The 19,327-nt window shown below is 37.0% G+C and overlaps 1 protein-coding gene and 1 long non-coding RNA gene across 2 annotated transcripts in view; one reads left to right on the top strand and one right to left on the bottom strand.

Moving 5' to 3' along the window:
- Window positions 1-1,966: 1,966 nt before the first annotated feature.
- LOC116291639 (FERM, ARHGEF and pleckstrin domain-containing protein 2) overlaps window positions 1,967-19,327 on the bottom strand; it is a 28,267-nt gene continuing 10,906 nt past the window's right edge. Inside the window, exons 13-36 of the mRNA XM_031698826.2 lie at window positions 19,026-19,166; window positions 17,831-18,535; window positions 17,113-17,249; window positions 12,310-12,479; window positions 11,839-11,894; window positions 11,681-11,711; window positions 11,196-11,329; window positions 10,712-10,787; window positions 10,363-10,464; window positions 9,837-9,921; window positions 9,226-9,276; window positions 8,726-8,784; window positions 8,278-8,349; window positions 8,064-8,132; window positions 7,434-7,523; window positions 6,540-6,653; window positions 6,420-6,455; window positions 5,737-5,848; window positions 5,452-5,499; window positions 4,584-4,834; window positions 4,422-4,529; window positions 4,290-4,349; window positions 3,961-4,052; window positions 1,967-3,452 (exon numbers count right to left, since the gene is read on the bottom strand). Coding sequence (XP_031554686.1) covers window positions 3,371-3,452; window positions 3,961-4,052; window positions 4,290-4,349; window positions 4,422-4,529; window positions 4,584-4,834; window positions 5,452-5,499; window positions 5,737-5,848; window positions 6,420-6,455; window positions 6,540-6,653; window positions 7,434-7,523; window positions 8,064-8,132; window positions 8,278-8,349; window positions 8,726-8,784; window positions 9,226-9,276; window positions 9,837-9,921; window positions 10,363-10,464; window positions 10,712-10,787; window positions 11,196-11,329; window positions 11,681-11,711; window positions 11,839-11,894; window positions 12,310-12,479; window positions 17,113-17,249; window positions 17,831-18,535; window positions 19,026-19,166 — 2,881 coding nt within the window. The 3' untranslated portion in view covers window positions 1,967-3,370. The remainder of the gene's footprint in view (window positions 3,453-3,960; window positions 4,053-4,289; window positions 4,350-4,421; window positions 4,530-4,583; window positions 4,835-5,451; window positions 5,500-5,736; window positions 5,849-6,419; window positions 6,456-6,539; window positions 6,654-7,433; window positions 7,524-8,063; window positions 8,133-8,277; window positions 8,350-8,725; window positions 8,785-9,225; window positions 9,277-9,836; window positions 9,922-10,362; window positions 10,465-10,711; window positions 10,788-11,195; window positions 11,330-11,680; window positions 11,712-11,838; window positions 11,895-12,309; window positions 12,480-17,112; window positions 17,250-17,830; window positions 18,536-19,025; window positions 19,167-19,327) is intronic.
- On the top strand, window positions 12,906-17,616 carry LOC116291640 (uncharacterized). Its single transcript, XR_004196601.2, has 2 exons — window positions 12,906-12,999; window positions 17,338-17,616. It is a non-coding gene; the product is annotated as an uncharacterized LOC116291640 (long non-coding RNA).

The raw sequence follows: 19,327 nt of genomic DNA, 5'->3' as shown, positions 1-19,327 counted from the left end.
CTAATACAGAAAATGCGGTCACGTGACCAATTGAAAAGGAAAGCAATTTCCACTGACAGTGATTTATTTTGGAAAAAATACAAAGAATCGAGAAACAGGATTAATAACGAAATTAGATTAGCGAAGAAAAAATACTTTACGGAAAATTTAGCACTAAATAAATCTGATCCTCGGAAAACATGGCACCTCCTTAATGATCTAAGTGCTCGAAAGGCTAGCAAATTTTCCGGCGTTTCCGAAATTAAAGTTGCCAATAAATCAGTAACCTCACCAAGTGAGATGGCCGAGATTTTCAATGAACATTTCACAAGTATAGGCCAGACTCTAGCCAATAAATTACCTCCATCTGACATTAAATTTGAATCATTTCTGAAACCTACAACTGGTAAAACTTTCGCTATCCAACCTCCAAGTGAGCAAACTGTTTGCGACTTGTTAGGAAGTATAAAGGAAAAGAAAGCTGCAGGCTTAGATAACATACCCAACAAATTGCTAAAAATGTCCGCCTCTATAGTGGGACCATCTCTCACTGTGATTTTTCGACAATCTATTAAAATGGGCATTTTTCCTAGGGAGTGGAAAATAGCGAAAGTAACGCCTATATTTAAAAAAGGGGAGAAAACTGACCTAAACAATTATCGCCCAATCTCGGTCATTCCCACTGCTTCAAAGATATTTGAGAAGATCGTTTATGATCAACTATACGATTATTTGAATGAAAACCAGTTATTGACGGAATGCCTGTCAGGCTTTCGCTCCCTGCACAGCACTGTCACCGCGTTGCTCGAAGCAACGAACGAATGGTCAGTTAATATAGACAAGGGACTACTTAACGGAGTAATCTTCATAGACCTCCAAAAAGCCTTCGACACCATAGATCATGAAATTCTTTTGTCCAAACTATCGAATTATGGTGTAGATGAAGGCTCACTCAAGTGGTTCCGTTATTTACTGACGAGGTCTCAGCTGTGCAGTGTTAACGGAAGTCTGTCTGAGCCTTGTACTGTGAGCTGCGGTGTACCACAAGGCAGTAATTTAGGCCCACTTTTATTTCTCCTGTATATCAATGACTTACCAAATTGTTTGGCGCAAGCCATAACAAGAATGTTTGCTGATGATACCAGCATCAGCGTTCATGGTAAAAATGTAGGAGACTTGGAACCGAGCATCAACACTGAACTCACTAATATACATCAGTGGTTGTTAGCAAATAAGCTAAGCTTGAATGTAGCGAAAACGGAATTTATGATTATTGGGTCCCGCCAAAAGTTCACAGCGCAATGCGATTCCACTATTAATATTGCGATTAATGGAGCTAGCGTTAAACAAGTTGATCACACCAAATATTTGGGTGTCACTATCGATAAAAACCTTAATTGGTCAGAACATGTTAACAACATTTCGAAGAAAATCTCTTCAAGTATAGGGGCTCTAAAACGTGTTCGCCCATTTATTTCGACCGATAGTGCCATCCAAATCTACGAAGCCTTAATTCTACCCAAACTGGACTATTGTAGTGCAGTTTGGGATGGATTAAGTGATAAACTATGTGTTCAACTACAAAAGCGTCAAAATCGAGCGGCTAGAGTTATCACAAGATCTAACTATGACATAAGATCTAGCCATCTCCTTGACCAATTAAACTGGGATACACTTGCAGTTCGTCGTAAAAAACAAAAAGCCCTACTAATGTTTAAGACGATGCAGGGACGTACACCAGTTTACTTACAAAACCTTTTCTCCGACTACCATACTAAATACAACCTTCGAAATCATGATCATAAACTGTCAATACCTAAGCCACACACTGAATATCTAAAACGATCATTCAGCTATAGTGGGGCAAAATTGTGGAATGACCTACCGTTAAATATAAAAGAGGTCAAGTCAGTACGAAAATTTAAAAAGGAAATTGATAGTTTGTACAGTAAGAAAAGTTGTAACTAAGGGCTCCACGGCAAACATGTAAAACAGTAACTAGCTTTTTAATCGTAAATCTTTACTTTTAAATATTTTTAGGCAATCGACTGATGTTTTTACCGTGGCAAAATAAAGAAGCTTCCTTCCTTCCTTCCTTCCTTCCTTCGGTACTGACTTACTGACTCAACTGAGTTGAAACTAAATAAATTCCCAGTTAAATGAGGTCATTCCAGTTAAACTTTAATTTGTTAAAAATGCCTGAATTTCAGGGTAGAATGCCAGTATATTCAGTAAAATAACTACATCGAATGCCACTGTTTGAATTGAAATTTCACGATAGAGTGACGAGCATTATCCGACCATGTTACGACTTCCTAACGATAACTCGAAAAAGTCACGATTGTTCACAGAATCATTTAAAAGGTTTTACTCAACATCTGGCCGAAGAAATCTCTCTGGAGATTCTGGTTTTAATACGGCATAAACATGTACTGCATGTACTGACCCTGGTAAATTAATCTCATTCTCACAGAGCCCGCATTCATAGACCTTTCCTGCGATAGCGATCATGTTGCATTGAGGTCTAGCTTGAGTACAAGGCAACTTTCATTCATCATACTTAAGTTTGTATCCAAGTTAGACCACAATGAAGTAGTTAATTCAATTCGGAAAAGGCCTATTTTTGTCTCTACCAAGAAAAAAAGGCCTTTGGGCGAAAACAGCTGACACTTTTTCCTGATTGGCTAATACAGTAACCAATAGGCGCCAAATCAATGAAATCGGAACCGGAAACCTTGTTCATGGTTTGGGTTCTCGGGTTCAACCAGGCCCTTCCGCGCTTCTTGGCGGAGACCAAGGCGAGATCTGGGAAAGATAATGTTTAGCTGTTCTAGTAACAGAATTTGTATCGCGGTGCAAGCTGAGCCTTATTAGCGTAATATTACCCCATTACGTACTGTGTCATATAAAGACATAAATTCTTTTTAAAATGAAATAGCATCATTTGATTGGTTTTCTTCTACATAATTCCGAAATCTTTTTTCCACGTTATTGACTAAACGAAGCCCTTATATTCTATACTTTTTTTACAAATACATTATTGATTATTGCAATTATGGGAAATTAATTAAACGGTGCGCGCAAAGCGCTTCCTGAACAAGATCGGTCTTACGTCAATGACGTTCACTCGGGCTCCCTTGCATAAACAGCACTAAAACATTTCAATGCATTCGGGCTATCTAAACAAGGGGCCCGAGTAATCAAATTGTGATCCTATTATATTGAAAGGGAAAAATACGTTATTTCTTCGCATAACTACTCTAGATTCGCTAGGCATTCCACCAGAAAACTTAGAAAATTCTATACATTTTGGAGTACTTTGCAATATTCAAGGCGATTATAAAATTTATGGAGCGGCTCTCGCTGCTCAATGTACAATAATTCCATCGAATTAAGGATCATTGCTCTCCATGCGGCTGAAGATTCGCGATCTTGTCGAGCTCTGAGTCGCGCTGGAGATCACTTCCATCCATCTACAACGAGATAACCAGGTGTTAATGTAGTCTTGATATTGTAAGTGGCAACCTTGTGCGCAAGAGAGTGGGGTGACATTTTACACCCAGTTGGATAATTACGTGACCAACACAGCGCAAGACGTCTGGGGTTTTTGGCTTCCGTCGATCAAAAAAAAAAAAAAAAAGATTGGAAATTTGATCGACGAAAGCCAAAAACCCAGTTGACTCGAATTATAACTGGTTGTCTGGATCATGTAACTGTGAAAATGGGTATAGCAGCCAGAAAAGAAATAAACAGATTACATTTTGTTGTGGAAATATGTACACATGTACCTCCATGACATTCCCGGGTCTGGGTAAGATTATAAGCGTCAAAAGCGCTCTAACGGAGCTCTTACGCTCAGGTCAAACGTCAAACTTCACATGAGCCGAACCTAATTGACACAATGAATCACAAGGCGGTCTTCTTTGATGTCATTAGGTTCGGTTCATTTGAAGCTCGAAGTTTGACATGAGCCTAATATACCTGTGGAATGAGTATTCGTTGTCCGCTCTGAAGAAGTACACGTGACTCTTATATTGAAGTTTGAAGACCAAGCCCTTGTCTATCTGGTCGGCCTGGGAGAGAAAAATCCATAGGTTTGAATGACTGAAATCCGATAAAAACTCTTAGCTTGCATGTGACGTCACAGCCGGCATGTTTGTAAGACTTGGCGCGTGACATCACCACGTTGTCGAGCAACATGATTGGTTGGGCTCTTACGAATATTACGCTTTGCGATTGGTCCAGTGGGAACCAATCAGTCACATCACCACAGGTATCCCACACGCGAATTGCATTTTATGAATACTTACTGGTGCAGGAAGGTCGACTAAATACCCAATGAGAGGCAGACTCGCTAGAGGAAAATCGTCCTGAAAAAAAAAGAGAAACTAATTAAAACGAGCTAAATAAAGCTACTGCCATGGCAACAATCACGTGAATACCTGGTGTGTCTTGTAGAAAAACAGACAGAAATTGGTAAAAACAACCCATAATTTCTGCCAACGATTCCCGGTCTTGAACTTGCGAAGAAGATCCCCGCTCATGTGATTCTGGTGAAAGAAAAAATGCAAGTGAGGGTAGTGTTGGTCTTATGGTTGACTTACCCGTACAGAGAGAGCGTGTTCACTCATACTAATACTAGTATTCCTGTGCCAACACACACGACGGGTAGACATGGTATTGGAGTGAGCATGTCGTCTATCCAGACTCGACACAGGACTTGTGGATGTAGCCTCATCATCTGAGCCATCATCACCAGAGCTGCTTCGATGTATTGTCACAGGGGTGGGGAGGGGAAGTATTTTATATCGATTATCGCCATTTTGGTTATCTCCATTGTAAAGGTTTTTATTATCTGACGGATTAATGGGAAATTATTATCAATAACTATTAATGGACATAACTCTTAGAATTTCCAGTAAGGGAAAAATAATGTTCAAGGGAATGAAATGTTGCCTTTAAATGGTAAAAACATTAAATCAAACCGCCCTTTGGCGAACTCGTGGATGCTAGTTGCATTTTCCAGAGATTGGGCTCCCCGTGTACTTATGCTTGTTGACATTTCGAAGCTTTCAAAGTCGCTCGATTTCATATCTTAAATACTCAGTTTAGCTGGTAAGATGATTAGTCGTTTCCTTTTAACACCTACTTTGTTTAGTTCTTTGTTATTTTGTTGAGTTTGGGTCATCTACGTTTTATTCAGAACGGCTTATTTGGATGACAAAAATAGCCAAACTTTCTTCAAGACTCCATGACTCTCGTTTTGAAATCTAATGAAACGTTTGTGGCTTGTTAGTGTCGTGTAACGTTCGTAATCAGATGACGTAAGACGATCGATAAACGCTTAATTATCGACCTGCTAACATCTTAGTGAGTGACACATTTGCATATTCAGACCCCTCACAATAACTCGTTTCTACGCCTCGCGTATCCACGAGTTAAAAAGCGGTAAAAGCGGTAAAAGAAACCTACGTTCAAGATAAGTACCAGTCTGTCCACTTAGGACATCCATGATAGGTTCTAGGAAAGAAAATAAAAAAATGAATGAATGAATAAAATTTGGTCAAGTGAAGAAGCGGGATAAAATCAGGTGAGTTTTGGGATGAACTTGTAGTGAATTATGATTTGAAAGGAAAAAAATATTATTAATTATAAACTTTTGAAAGAGAAAAATTAATGTGAACTATAAATTTTTTGAAAGGTAAAAAATAATGGGAATAAAAATATTTGAAAGAAAAAATACTTTGTTGTTCATACCATCTTCATCGACCAGGATATAGCATTCCTCACAGAAGTACTTAGTGTTCCTTCCATCTGGTGATTTGAACATGTGGTGTGCTCTGTTATACATACACTGACTGCAGGTAGCCTGTCAATACACAAAAACACACTGTAACAAGCATTATCTTAGGGATAGATGAATGAATGAATAAATAGATGGATGGATGGATGGAAGGATGAGTGGGTAGGTGGATGGATAGATGGATAGATGGATGGATGGATGGATGAGTGGATGAGTGGATGGATGGATGGATGGACGGATGGACGGATGGATGGATGGATGGATGGACGGATGGATGGATGGGTGGATGGATGGATGAATGGATGGATAGAAGGATGGATGATGGTTGATGGTGCAAGATGGATTGATAGAATATATTTGCATAACATGTATTATCTTGGTGTGGGAGTTGGATGAATGGATAGTTAAGTGAAATGGCGGGTGGATGGATGCAAGTTGGATAGATGCAGGGATGGGAGGGTAGGTGGTAGGTTTGATGGATGAATGGATGCAAAGGAATGGATGGATGGAGGAATGGATGAAGGAAGGGGACAAATTTATGTGTATAGAAGAGAAGATGGATGGATAAAGGTAGGGGACTGATGGAAGTAAATGGATGGGATAGATAGATGGATGGATGGGAGACAAAGCCACATACCATTTCTTTTGCATGCCTGACGACAGAATTAAGATCCTGGGGGATAAAAAATCATTTGACGTCAGTATACAACAGTAACCATGGCTACACAGAAATAAACATTACTGTACTGCTACTCACCTCTAACCACTTGTATTTTTCTTCTTCCGACTGAGCAGCGACCACCATGTGTTTGTTAGAGTAGGTTATGGTAAATGGGTACAGTCCATGCAGATCTGGGCCAACATCCTCAACCTAATTATACAAAAATACGAATACACACATCCTTTGTTGGTGAGTTCTTTCGATGAGATTTTATTTCACAGTATCTATCAAAGTGATAGCTCTGCCTTTGATAGCAATTTATAAAATAATTGGGATACTACGCACGCTATGATTGGTCGAAAACCATGTTTGATGAGAGTATCAAAACATGCTATCGTCATTTTAGAGCGCACGTATATTGCAACTGTCAGATTTTAATCTATCGCGCGCGCTCATTGGTCAGTTTGAAAAAGACAGCATGTAGGGAGAATTTACTTAGGCTTTGGGTTTCTTCCATCTTTTTGCGCACCTGTTATTTTATAAAACAAATCAAAAACAGTTTTCTGTGTTTGATACTCTGATCAAAACATTTGAGATGTTGGGAGAACACTTGAGAAGCTGGAAGCCACTCCACTATGCGTCATGATTTCCTATGCTCCTCACGTGTTCTCTCAACATCCCGCGTGTTTTGATCAGAGTATCAAACATGGAAAACCGTTTTTGATCTGTTAAGTTAAGCGTGGATCCAGAAATTTCAAATAATAAAATTTTCAAGGGGGAATCTAAATATTGAGGGGGTCCAAAGGTATGCTTCAACAAGATTTATTTCAAACCTGTGGCGAAACGAAATTTTAGGGTTAAACAATCAATTCAAGCTCAGGTATGACATGGGGTCTGAATCCCCTTGGATTTGCCATGGAGTATTCAAATACATATTTAAACAGCTAGCAGCTACTAAGAGAAGTAACGAATTTATGAATGGTTTTGTACCTTAACAGTGTGAAGAGGAATCTGTCCTTGAACCCTGAACTGATTTGTCACAGTAACTCCTTTACAAGTGTACAGTAGAAGATCTGAAAACTGAGGCAGAGAGAAAACACATTTAGACAACCTCTACTTAAAGTGCACATGAACCCTTCGACAATACTTTCAGTACTGATTCTGCATAAAGTAAATAGTTGATTGGTAAAATATTTCTTGATTTGAGTGATGCGTCTTTAAGTTATGAAGGTTTATACTTCCAATATGTTAATGATGGTGACGTCAGGTAAGGTATTTGAGTGTTTTTGTTGTAACTAGTAATACTAAATGCTGGCCATTTTGAAAATAAAAATTGTAAATAGCTTTCATGTAAACCATGAGTAAAATAATGATGCTTTTTAAATACTGCTTCTATGAACCAGTTCGATTTTGTATATTTGATTAAGCCTTAATAGACGTCACACTCATTAGCATATTGGAAGTATAAACCTTCATAACTTAGAAACGCATCACTCAAATCAAGAAATATTTTACCATTCAACTATTTACTTCGTGTAGAATCAGTACTGAAAGTATTGTCGAAGGGTTCATGTGCACTTTAAATGAACTGCTTCAGAAAAACAAATGATATATTATTACCAGGAAAAACATCCTAGGCTGTGGTCCTTTCCTGGCTATTCTCTGCAGACAACCTTCCCTGATAAAGTCCTAAAAGATAAATAAATGGATGAGAAGTGGAGAAAACAAAAAATGGGAGCATGGGAAATATTTTAGGGATAATCTTCAACCAATGATTTGTTGTTCAGATAAAAGTAAGTATTATATAATTTGAATGTGGTAATAAGTAACTTACCCTTCCTTGCTGCACAAGACCTTCGACACCTATCAAGTCCCTCTGTAGCTCTATCAGTTTTTGAACATTTTCCTATTTACAAAGTGTATAATTATTAGTCAATAAATTTGATATGATTTTTTTGGTGCCATAAAATAAATGTTGCTATTAATCGACAGTAACAAATTAATGTGCATGGGAGGGGGAGTGGGAAAAGCAGTGGTTGCCAGCGTTAGTCTTCTTCCACTAAATCCATTTATACATATTTAGGAGTTTTTTTTTTGTGGAGGGGAGAAAATAGAAAGAAACTTAAGAAAACTTACTAGGCAAAAACCATAATTGGTAGAGAACAGGAATGGTCATAATAATCAGTGATGATAAATATTAACATAATTGATAATAATATATGGTAATGAGTGATTATAAATTCTAATAATAATGACAATGAGCAGCAAACTTGGTATAATACCAGTTTTTTCATGGTTTCATCTGTTTCTCTGACTGCATTTCCCAGTTCTACTAAGGCAGCTAAAAACAAACAAGCAAGCAAACAAGCAAGCATAAGGATTGTGTAGTTTGGCCATGGAGTGAATCAGGGTTTTTGTCAAAATAATAGAAGAATACCATTAACTACTGGAGAGGAATCCCTGGAGAGTCCAGGAACAAGTGATCATTTTATGAATTACCAAGCTATTATTGGTAGTTGAAGACGAAGTATTTTGCTAAGTTACCAGAACATTCAACTGTCCCAGGCCCTTAATGAAAACCCTAACATAATAGGAGAATATCATTAACTACCGGAGAGTCCTGGAGACCAAGTGAACATTTTTTCACATTCCTAAGCTATTAATGGTAGTTTAAGTCAGAGAATTTTGCTGGGCTACTGGAGAATTCTCCGATCCCTGACCCTCAATGAAAACCCTTGTGAATACATAAATCGGGATACATATAAGTTATACATAGTCATACCTTGCAAGTCTTTATAATCTGGGTTAGTACTTGGACAAAACTTTAATAGTCCTGTTGAGAAAATCAAAGTGGAATAAATTAATTTAAGATTGGTAATGTTTAAGAGTAAATGGTTTGAACCCAGGTGTTGAAGTTTGCTGTGAAATGTGATCGTCCAGGTGAGTGTAGTCTTGAGAAAGACTGTTATTTTGGATTTTGGTGATGACTGACGTTTCGACAACCTGAGTGGAAGTCATCTTCAGAGTCCAGTGAGTTCAGTTTTGACTTCCGCTCAGGTTGTCAAAATGTAAGTCAACACCAACAACAGTCTTTCTCAAGACTACACTCACACAGATGATCATGTTTTACAACAAACTATGTTTAATAGCTAGGGTCTACTGGAATATGTTTTGGATTTCAGAGCATTCTAACCCTTATTTACTTTGGTACACATGTCTTTTGAGTCCAGTGAAATGCAGAAACAATACTCAAGGGAATGAATGACACATGGTCTGAAATGGAACATTATTGCTCACAACATAGTGAGTAATTTACTTTAACAGGGGTTGTGTGCAGTGTGTGTGCAATTGGCTAGAAGAATGGAGTAAACTAACTTGCTTGGAACAACTTACTTTCAAGCAGAAATTTGTAGTGAAGAAGTCTCTGAGATGGTTTGACAAGGAATGCATTCAGAGGGAGATAGCACACCTTTTGAGTCTGGGGTGTGAAAAGAAAAAGAAAAAATAGTGAAACTGTCGTTGTCCCGGATGAAAATGACAATCAATACAACACAAACTTGCTCACTGTAGTCGTTTCAACAGATGCCACTGTATATACTGTGACTTAGAGCAGTTTTCATATGACTGTGAAAAGCTCAGTGCCGTAAGCGTGACGTGCTGTGACCGTGATCCTTTCTAGAATTTTAATTGGCTGATTTTTTTCATGCGCAATATGATTGGTCTAAAAGTGCCTTGACCTTGGCGTAACGGTGTCTGCGCCGTGTTTATGCCGTGTTCCGGGTATTTGATTGGATGGAGAGTAAATTCTCGTGCAATGTGATTGGTCTGACGTATCACTTGCTGTGTCATGACCGTGTTCGTGCCGTGAGCTTTTCACGGTCATACGAAAACTGCTCTATGAGTATCCATCCTTACATACCTCAAATTCCTTGTAGATGCTATCAAACTGTTTGTTCTTTTTGGTAGCAGTTTCCAAGTTAAGCATCACCTGATCATGTCGTTTAAGGTGTGCAACATATCGCTGTGGAAACAACATTATCATGATTAGTAACGATATCCCACATTGTGTAGTTCCAAGAATTATCCATACCCCCCTCACAGAGGAATTTTCTTAAGACACCCCCCTACCCCCCAGAGATTCCAATTTTCTTCCATACAAACTCTGTAATTTTTGTTCTTTGTCTGACCCCCCTACTCTTCGGAAATTCCAAATTCCTCTGTGGATGATTTCTGGAACTATACATTAATATCAGTCATCATCTGCTTACTTTTATCTGTTTCATATTGCTAAGCATCAGGTCTCCAAATATTGGTGGCTTGGCATTCTCTGCAATTCTTTCATCCCTGAATTATGGAAAAAAATGAATTATATAATGATGTAGATAAAACTAAACTGTTTTTTTCTCTAAAGCAGAAGTAGATCGATCCATAACGATTTTAAGTTGGATGACTGTCACCTAGAAAGGCATGACATAGGGCGCTTTCCATTAAGTCAAACCAACCAGTCCGACGGCCAGTTTTTAAATGGTACTCATCAGTTTTCATAAGTTTTTAGAACTCGGCCAATCAGCTGGCCGTTCAGACTGGTTGGTTTGATGTAATGGAAAGCGCCCATAGTGTACTTTTTGGATTCTACCATTTCCTTTGTTCTTATTATTTTTCAACCCCAAGGGGGTGGGGTGACTAGCCATCCATACCACACCACCCCCTCTCCCCTGGTCTGCCCTTGCTAAAGTCTTATAATTTTCTTACCATAAAGCCATTCTTTCTTCTAATTCAGCCAGGAAAGTGCAATGGAAATCATAGATAGGATCAATGGTTGAAAATAGCAGGTTCTTGGAAGAATCTGGAAGAACTCCTGGAGGACTGACGACTTCTCTGAATGACTAAATACAATTAATTTTTGTTTAAATCAAAATATCAATTATAATTTAAACTTATTAACGATGGATATGCTATGATATACGTGGTCGAGGCATGCTATATCTACCAGCAGTTCTTGGTTATTGCATTTAGTTTTTTGCCCTCCCCCTCCCCCTGGGTTGGAATGTCCCCCCCTGGACAATAGCTGAATTAATTCTGATTTCTCTGGGGAAAGGAGGGGTTGGGTCAAAGGAGGGAAAATGTCATCATATTATGACCAGAGATGTATTATAGTAGTATGTATGTTTATAATTAGCTATTGATGATTATAATGACGGAATAAACAAATCACGCTATAAAGTATAATGACTTACGATGGTTATTACTTCCAAGTCCTTTACATAACTGAAACAAAACCAAAATTAAGTAAATATAGATTCTGATTATTCTATTTTTTCCTTTCATACATTCATTTTCATTCATTTATCTATTTAGGTTTTCCATTCATTCATTTCTTTTCATTTATTCTTACGTTCTTTCTGTGTTCAGAAGCTCTTTTGCGATGGTATAAGCTGCTCCAGAACCTGACTGTAGAGAGAAAAAAAAAATTAACTACCACCACTAATTAGTAGGATATTGTTTTACCCAATATTCATTCTTTACTCACAACTCCCCCTGCAGAATGTTTTGTTATTACCACCTCCCCCTCAGGTATCTTTTGTCACTACCTCTCAGCCTTTTGTCACTACCATCTTCCCCTCAGGTATATTTTGTCACTACCAACTTCAACTCAGGTATCTTGTCACTACCACCTCCCCCTCAGACATCTTTTGTCACTACCACCTCCCACTCGGGTATCTTTTGTCACTACCACCTCCCCTCAGACATCTTTTGTCACTACCACCTCCCCCTCAGACATCTTTTGTCATACCACCTTCCACTCGGGTATCTTTTGTCACTACCACCTTGTTTATCATTTTGCAGAGTATGTACCTTTACCCACCTTAGATAAGGTCTGTTCTGATTTCAATGCTGTCACCAGAATTGGCGAAGCTGGAGGTGAAGCCTCAGTATCGCTACGGAACATTGGTGACACTTGTTCTTCAAAAACATTGTCATGCCCATCCCGCTGCTCTGCATCATCATCTGTGCTATGACGGGAACCTGAACTCCCTGAAAAACACACAAGATAAGGTTAAAACTCATGGGAAAAAGTGTGGGCATGTGTAGAGGGAAATGAAGCTATTTCCTGACAACTCCTTTCCTGTAAAAGAAACCTTGTGAAAGATTATCATTTTTGACCTTAGGTATATGGAAAGCTCACATGAAAGCTATGATATGAAAATTTGAATAGGGCATTGAATTTTAGTTTTAGATATCAAACTCTGATCAGTAAAAATAGCATTGCAAGTCAAATATTTTGTAGGAAAGAACAGAGAAGTAGAGAGGGAGTGTAAGGAGAGTGGAGGGGTCAAAAAATAAAATCAACTCTATAAATAACATGCAATAAAGATGTATCATAATATTTCTAGTGTGGCATTTGTCATGCATAGCAAGACACAGCAAGGGAGCTACTCCTGTCTGAGCTGAAGTCAACAGATAAAATATATACAATAGATAGTCAATAGTGGGGCTAACATGACAAGTCAATGGCAGGCAGGAATTAACGGACATATGTGAATAACCACTTCAGGTAATCAGATATAAATAGTATCATCTCCTGATCAAATTATCAATGATCTAGTGCTGGTATGAAAATCTAACTGTTCTAACTAAGATCTAACTAAGATATCACTATGATAGAAATATACCAAGCATATATTTCTATTTCAAAATGAAAGAATATCTAAATTATATATGATGAAATTATTTATATGCTAGGAAGTAGTATAGATATGATTTGTCATTCGTCTCTAGCTGAAAGAAACTCAGAAAAAAAAATTATTGTTGATAGTTAAAGCTGGTTCTTATCAAGGGAGTTTCAGCTTAAAGGAAGGAAATTAAGTTATGTACATGTATAAGATAGGAAAACATGAATGTGAAAGTAAATCTTTTGAGTAGAACAAACATATTGTTCTTGACATATGAAAACCAAAAGTGAAACCACAATCTCATGTCAAGTAGTTGAGCTTAATTAATGTTTGATTGAAGCATCCTCTAGACAAAGGATTCTTATGAATGAATGTAAACATTTCCCTTTGTGGTGTAAATTGAGCATTAAGGGAACAGAACTGTGGTTATTGTGGAAATTCTTTGGATGGTTGACATAGTTTTGATACAAAGAGAGTAACAACAGGTACATCAGCTGGAAGCACGTGTTGGGACAAGATGTTTGATGTATGAATAATGTAGGGTATTTGACTAGATTATATCTCATTGGAATCAGCTTTTTTATCTCCAACTATTCCTATGGTTGTAGTTTTAGTTCTACAGATGGAACGAAACTGTAAAACATTAAACTCACTTAAAAATACATTTTTTGCTTTTTAAATTGTAACAATTTTTTAAATTCCATTTCAAGTTAAGCAAAACCGGACAAAGTTTTATTTCAGTAAAGTTATTAAAATAAACAAACAACGATGAGCACACTCTTATGCAAATATCAATCTTATTAAAGTTATCAATTATTTACGAGTCATTTTATGAGTAAAGGTGGCATCTTGTGGAACACCTGGTGCTTCTACAGCAACCATGAAAAAATGATGTATTTTATTATCATGAGGATGATATAACAAAAATATTTGTGGTTTTTAGCCAATCAGGATGCAGTTTTGCATTCTGATACGACAGGTTTATGGGCCTATCATTTAGAGGAAAAAATACTCATGTTTAACCAGCCAATCAGAATTGAGCTGAATTTTTATAGGACTGAATTATTATTCTATTGGAACATAAAAAATACATGCATTATGCATACAGTTCTATAATTATATCAAACATATTGGAGTCTTTTAGCCAATCAGGATCAAGCTTAGATTCATATTGGACTGGATTGTCCTAAGAATGACTTCATCAATGTTAATCTCACTTTAGCCAATCAGGAAAAACTTAATTACGAAAAAAGATTTATACCTATTGGTCATGCCTATAATATGTAAACTTCTTCATTTTTCAGCCAATCAGGAAGTACTCAGACGGTTTCACTCAGACTATAGGATTGGCCTAAACCCAAGATTAAAAATATCAACCAATCAGAATACAGCTTTTATTATCTTTGCTAATGAATAGAAACAGACTCTTAATTGTATAAACTTTTAGCCAATTAAGACAGATTTAATTATCAGGTGTCTGGGAACAAACCATATGGCTTTATTGGTTATGAATTAGCAAGATTACAACTGAATTCATTTTAATAATTGCCTTTATAACTCATTAGTTTAAAGAAATTTAATTGGCCTAGGAATATTAAACAAATTTTTATTAAGGTTATCATTTTCTTGTGGTTTTTAAAAATGATTTTGGAAAAAAAATAATTAAGAAAACACCAATATGTACTTTAAATAAATTAAAATGAAAGGAAATTGGAAAGTGAAAAATAAAATCGATAAAGTATGAAGATATTGTGAAGGTATCGTTTTGTCTTCAAAAGGGAAAAGTTAATTCAGGGCTTATGCCAGACAGACAGTGTGAATGAGTAGTAGGATATTCAACCAACATAACGTCCACAACAAATTAAATCGTCGTTACAGACAAGAAATGCGAGGTAGATATAGACACAGAAGGCATTATGACAGCATTAACTGCATTCATGGTTAAAGACAAGAACAAAAATCACAAATGAACAGCAATTAGTGAAAAGATAGTTGACAACACCAGCATAATAACTGTCAGCTTATGGTTAACAACAAAGCCACACATATACATATCATTATATTAATATTAATATTATAGTTACACATTTTTCAAGGTTGGAAATAAGATTTCAAACAACAGAGTATTAATAAGTGAAAAAGATTTTATTACTGTATATAAAGAGTGTTGTATATTTTAAGAATATTTTCAGGTAAATGCAGGAGTATGTTAAATTTAACTCAAATAACTTCAAGTTTACTACATGAAGAAAAGTTTTTTTAAAATTTTGCATTAAAAGTGTGAGGTTACTTGGAGGGTAATTATTTTTCTATATAAGTGGGATAAATGTCCTCCATGAAGAGTAGCTTGATATTATGTCGTGTTTAGTAGTAATTCATTTCATGTCGTCACCATTTATGACTATTAACATATTTTGTTATTAAGCATATTTTTATATGTGTTAGTAATTAGGAATCGGTTGAATTCTATTCACAACCTATTGCTTTTTTACTAGTTATGTGAATATATATCTCTCGGCCCATGACTCGTATTAAAGCATTAATACCCTCTAAATACAATTTTTCCTACATGTTTTGACCTTTAATTTAGAAATTTAAAACAGAAACAGTAACGGAAATCTGGGTAAACTTTATCGTCATACTATACTCTAATGATATCCAATAACATATTTACTCCATTGAAGAATAATACATGCTATGTTCACTATTTATAAAGTCACATTTGATATGATTTTTAAGGTGCCATTGACACCCTCTACTTTTTTTCATTAACTTACAAGGAAGATTTTGTGTGTATGGGAATGTATGGTTACTATAACAACATAGTTGCCATGACAAAATTCAACAGACTGTCAGTCAATCAAAATGCAGGAAACTGGCAACATTCCACACTTTCCATTCTGAGTATCCAATCAAAATTTTAAATTTTGCAGAGAGAGGAAAATGAGAGGATCCAGAGGAAAACCCTCAAAGCACAGGGAAAACCCCCAGTGTACACTCAACTTTTGCACAACATGACAATATATCCCCATGCTTCAATGGTGAGACATCAGAGCCCTTTCCCCACTGAGCTACCCACTAAGATTTTTATAGAAGTCAAATTTTAACCAATTTTTCCAATATTTTCAAAATTTTAAAAGCAAGGGAACTGTAACATTTGAGCACTGGTGTCAAAGTAAAACCATATGCTTCCAAAACACACAAAATCTTCTCTATAACTACTTACCATGTATATAATTATCTAATATAATAATTCATAAAATCTATGGATTATCTCTTTTAAAAGTCTTCATCAAAACCGATGGTTAGTCTAGTTAGAGTGAAACTAGAGCTAAAATTATTAATATTTGCTCAAAAAGAATTATTTCTACACAATTGTTTCTTGTTCCATATACGATAGTAATAATTGTGCAGTTGTTTCATAATATATAATAAAATGAAATGATCAAAAATGTAAAAGCTGTTAAAATATAAGTCATAAAAGAGTATAAATTGAATTAACTTTTGGAAATCTGTGCATCAAAAGTACGATTTTTTCAATGCTAGCAGACTTTTCAACTGCAATCATGTGTCTGTCTCTGCATAATTGACAATCTCCTTTTGGGAATTAGAGGATAGCTTACCACTCAAGGACACAGGATAATGATTAATTATAATTAACAGTTCAGTTACAATTTATGACTTTAACTTTAACTTGTCAAAACTGCAAAATTTGTCATACAAAACTGTATTTATTTCCTGTGTATTGGGTAATAGCAAACAATATGACCCCAAAATTGGTGTGTCTTACGACTTCATACCAATGACCTATTGATATCCTACCAATAATCTACCAATATCCTACCAATAACCTAATATCCTACCAACACCCTACCGGCACCAATTTGGGGGTCATATTGCTTACTATTACTGCAGTATTCACATACAGCATATATACTTTGTAGACCCTTTTTATCCACCCAGGAATCACTGAAGTTCAGAGTCAGACTCTGTACCTTTTCCATGCTGTGACACTTCTCCATTTTGTACTTTGACTACACTTGTGCATGTTATCTGGAGAGGCTCGTGGCTTTTCTGTTCATGGTAACCATTTGTTTGCACAACAGGCATGTTGTTGGGTTCCTCATCCATCCTAGGATATCAGTAACAGTATCTCAATAAAATTTAGCCATAATCAAGTCTAGGTCTAGTCTAATTGAGTTTATACTTTGCTACTACAGACAATCCATTTAGTTGCCCAGGAAATATTAGTTAACAGCTGGAAATTCACAAGGAAACCTAGATGGCAGCTATGAAGGCCATTGCCAAACCCCCAGGAACAAGGCACGAGTGAACAGCTAATGTGATGCAGACAACTAGTCTACATAAATTATTAGTCCATGAAGGCAAGATCCCACAGTCTTTGCTCTACTCCCTAGTTATTGTTGCAAAGTAGGACAAGCTAAAATGTGTTTTAGATGTACAGCATGTAACAGACATAGATTTCTGGAAATTTTAAATGTTGGTCTTAGAATTAATGCATTCTAAAGGTACATTAAGAAAAAACTCGATAACTATAAAAAAATTTATGAATTCGAGTTTATTGGTCAGACATTCTGTATTCCTTTGGAAAACTTCCCATTGTTTGGGTGGACACTCAAGCATAGCCAGGATTGGTCTATTGTTTAATAACTATGAACAAACTCTTTGGAATGATTTAAGTTAAGGTACTACCTGTCAGGATCCGGGCTATCACGAAGGAGTTCTGGTGGTGGTGACGGCAATGTTTCCATGGGAGGTGTAGGAAATTCTTCCTGTTCATCACGCGCTAATTCTACTGGCCTAAATTCTTTGGATGCAATTTCTTCGTCTTCCACTTCCTCATTGGGGAAGGGTGGGGGAGGTGATTCCACTCCATCAACTTCAATAGGAGTCGGTGGTCTTGGTTGTGGTTTGCACTCAATTTCGATGGCACCCGGTGGCAGTATAATGTCCCTGTTCCTATCTTCATTAGGGGCCATATGTTGAATTTCATTCTGAGGAGGAAGCTCACTTATGACTTCTTCTTGCCATTCCAAGTCTTGTTGCGACACGGATGATACTGATGACTCATCTCTCATCATGTCTGGTTCATGATCAAGGTCTTTTAGTGGGATATCCTCATCAGGGTTTTCAGCTGACTGTACCTTGATTACCGACCCAGGTTCATGTAGTTCTTCATGATCAGATTCCTCTTCCATTGCATCCATTCCATTCTCCAGTGGCAGACCCTCTATTTGCAGTTCTGGTGTATCTGTTGTATGTTGATCTTCATCTGGTCGTACTGGGGCAGATTCCACTACTCTTGTTTCAGCATCACCAAATCCTCCATAAGGTTTGGCTGTAGATTGGCTTGTGCGAGGTGTGTTGTTTCTGTTTGGGGTTTTTAAGCTCTGGGTTCTTTGAGAGTAAATTTGATAGTATAATTTGTTATAAAATGTTACGTAAATAGTAAAGATTTTTTGGTACAACAAACCAATCAATGCAATAACACAATTTAAATTCTAAATTCTTGTTGCAATTCTCATTATTCTGCCAACTCAGACATTTCCATGGCACATTGTGTAGTTCCAGAAATATTCATATCCCACCCACGGAGGAAATTGGAAATTCTGGAGGGGACGGAGGGTCAGAGAAAGAACAAAAATACAGAGTTTATATGGAAGAAAATTTGAAGTTCGTAGGGGTAGGGGGGCTCTTTTACAAATTCCCTCTGTGATGTTGGTATGGATATTTTCTGGAACTACACGTTAGCATAGCATGACATGACACCCATGCCCACCCTGTAACAAACTTGGGGTAGGGTGTTTGCAGATCCCAGCAGAGCGAACAGGGGGGGGGGGGGGGGAGGGTGGGGGATGGGGGTGTAGAAAAATGAAGAGTATCTGACCTGTTAAAAGCTAGTTGCTGTCTGGAGTTTTCCATGGTAGATTCAATGATCTGTTTTTGTGTTCGACCACTAAATCTGTAGGAGGACCCTCTACTGAACACTTTGGGTCTGTGTTTTGGTGGACTTTGACTCTGTGATTGTCTGAAATACAATGAATAGGCATTATAAACACAAAATAATGTTATCGAACCTTGAAACAATCCCTGAACTAATCAAGTCAGAGAAAGTGTTAATTACAGATGGAATCAAAATTTAAGCATATGGGTTTTGTGGAGTGAGGAATGAATGAATGAATAAATGGA

Source organism: Actinia tenebrosa, unplaced genomic scaffold (genome assembly GCF_029948245.1).
Source record: "Actinia tenebrosa isolate PJP-AT-01 unplaced genomic scaffold, QUT_ActTen_1.0 PGA_scaffold0__85_contigs__length_37466705, whole genome shotgun sequence".
In the NCBI taxonomy this organism is placed as follows: domain Eukaryota; kingdom Metazoa; phylum Cnidaria; class Anthozoa; order Actiniaria; family Actiniidae; genus Actinia; species Actinia tenebrosa.
This window is presented reverse-complemented; position numbering and strand designations above follow the sequence as displayed.